This window comes from Anarrhichthys ocellatus, unplaced genomic scaffold (genome assembly GCF_004355925.1).
Source record: "Anarrhichthys ocellatus isolate YVR2014 unplaced genomic scaffold, GSC_Weel_1.0 scaffold1700, whole genome shotgun sequence".
Taxonomy (NCBI): domain Eukaryota; kingdom Metazoa; phylum Chordata; class Actinopteri; order Perciformes; family Anarhichadidae; genus Anarrhichthys; species Anarrhichthys ocellatus.
In genome coordinates this window covers 5,262-7,467 of record NW_022281674.1, presented here as the reverse complement: position 1 = coordinate 7,467, position 2,206 = coordinate 5,262, and the positions used below count along the sequence as shown (strand labels likewise).

General features: G+C 45.7%; 1 protein-coding gene across 2 annotated transcripts in view; it reads right to left on the bottom strand.

Annotated features, from left to right (window-relative positions):
* Positions 1–1,956, bottom strand: part of LOC116377803 (2-acylglycerol O-acyltransferase 2-B-like) — a 2,466-nt gene extending 510 nt beyond the window's left edge. Inside the window, exons 1-4 of one of the 2 annotated variants that reach the window (XM_031839535.1) lie at positions 1,490–1,956; positions 244–422; positions 84–144; positions 35–44 (exon numbers count right to left, since the gene is read on the bottom strand). In XM_031839535.1, the coding sequence (XP_031695395.1) occupies positions 35–44; positions 84–144; positions 244–422; positions 1,490–1,583 (344 nt within the window). In that variant the 5' untranslated portion in view covers positions 1,584–1,956. The remainder of the gene's footprint in view (positions 1–34; positions 45–83; positions 145–243; positions 423–1,489) is intronic. The other variant, XM_031839536.1, reaches the window with a different exon arrangement.
* Between the last annotated feature and the right edge of the window lie 250 nt (positions 1,957–2,206).

The window sequence follows — 2,206 nt, the reverse complement described above, 5'->3', positions numbered from 1 at the left end:
ACAGACAGGTAGAGCGAGACAGGTCAACACAGCTACCGGCACACCTGGGAGACAGACAGACAGACAGACAGACAGGTTCTCACCATGTGGATGAAATCCAAAGATGTAGTTTTTCTTTGGATCCAAATCGACAGATTTAATGAGCTGGAGACAAAAAAATCATAATTAATAATAATTAATAATCAATAATTTGTAAATAATAATTATATATATATATATATATATATATATATATATACTCACCGTCAGAGGGAAGTAGTCCCTGAAGAACTCCCAGATGCCCCAGCTTCTGACCCACTGTGACCTGCGACCTCCACAGGTGGGCGTGTCCCAGTCCAGCCACAGCCAACCAGCATACAGCAGGGCCACGATCCACCAATCAGAGAGAGCCAAGAGCACGAAGGCAGCTAGACAGCACTGAGCTGAGAGACAGACAAGCGGTCAGACAGACAGCACTGAGCTGAGAGACAGACAGGCAGTCAGACAGACAGCACTGAGCTGAGAGACAGACAGGCAGTCAGACAGACAGCACTGAGCTGAGAGACAGACAGGCGGTCAGACAGACAGCACTGAGCTGAGAGACAGACAGACGGTCAGACAGACAGCCTATTGATTATACATTTTAGTCTAAACCTTATTTTGAAAACAGGAAGTAGTCCCACTGAATCCTTCTACTAGCTGTTTGACTGAGTTTACCCTAAATGTCAGAATACAGGAGCACTACATGTTACGAGATGTGAGTCACAGTCTAACGGAAGAGACGACAGGAGGCCTTCAGTGATGAAGATGAGCTGAACTTTATAAACTGCAGGTCATGTGACGAGGAAGAACCAATCACAGACCTCTTTTCTTTCTGCCTCTAGCATCAGTCTACAGTAACTACATGGAGGAGTTCAGATCACTTCCTGTTTCAATGGCGGTAGATGTGGTTAGAACCATCGACTATAACAAGAGGACGTCGCCATCTTGGTTTTTTTTTTGCAACCAGTAAACAGGAAGTGACCATATCTGGACTGAGGAGTGATGTAGAGACCCGTCAATCACCGTGTAGCCCTGCCCTAAAGCATCCCCTGCTTTATGGTCTGTTAGAGACCTGTCAATCACCGTGTAGCCCCGCCCTAAAGCATCCCCTGCTTTATGGTCTGTTAGAGACCTGTCAATCACCGTGTAGCCCCGCCCTAAAGCATCCCCTGCTTTATGGTCGGTTTGACTCTAAATGGACCATAATGTACTAAATGAACATCATGCTGTATTGAAGAAGACTTGAAACTAGAGATTGAGACCATAAACTCATGTTTCAATGTTTACTGAGGTAATAAATCAAGAGAGAAGTAGTCGTTTTCTCATAGACTTCTATACAACCAGAGGAGTCGCCCCCTGGTGGACACTAGAGAGAATGCAGCTTTAACACATGAAGCAGAGTGGAATCATTATGCTAATAGTGTTATTGAGCGACAGACGGGAGGTCAGACAGACAGGTTCACGTTACCTAGAGCCAGGAAGGAGAAGACCCACTGCAGCGTCGCAGCGGTCTGCAGCCTCCTCCGCACCGGGACGTTCAGCGGGGCGAACTCCAACTTCATGCCGGCGATGAGGCTCCTCGGGCCGGCGTGGAGCGCTGCGACCTCCCGGTGTCTCTACCTGGATGTCAGGGTTTCTCTGCCTGCCTGTCTGCCTGCCTGTCCGGCCGTTGGTCTGTCTGTCCGTTGAGGGGTCCTCTAGCACATAAACGTTTCTAATATTTTCTTCAGTCGGACTCTAAACTAAACTACACAACTTTACAAACACGCTCCCCCTCCCTCCGCTACTGCGCATGCGTACCGGACCCTACCGTCTGGGTGGAATCCTCGGCCAATCAGAGCTCATGGCGAAACCTTGTCGGGAGCGAGCCTGGAGTCCGGCGCGTGCACGGACATGGACACGAGGAGATGACGTTAAAGTAAATAAAGTGTTTTAAATATAAAATCAGATCCTGATCATATTATATTTATTTTAAATGTATAATATGTGATATAATATAATATAATATATAATATATATAATATGAATCATTCATGATAACTCAGTCACGTGACCTTTCAGAGTTTCAACATATTTCTAAATTTGTGAAGTTGTGAAATTTATCAGAATGTTGAAAACTTTCTGTGTGAAGAGTCGAAAGAGTTACATCAGTGTTAAGGGTCAGTGAAACAGAAGAGGATTTAAT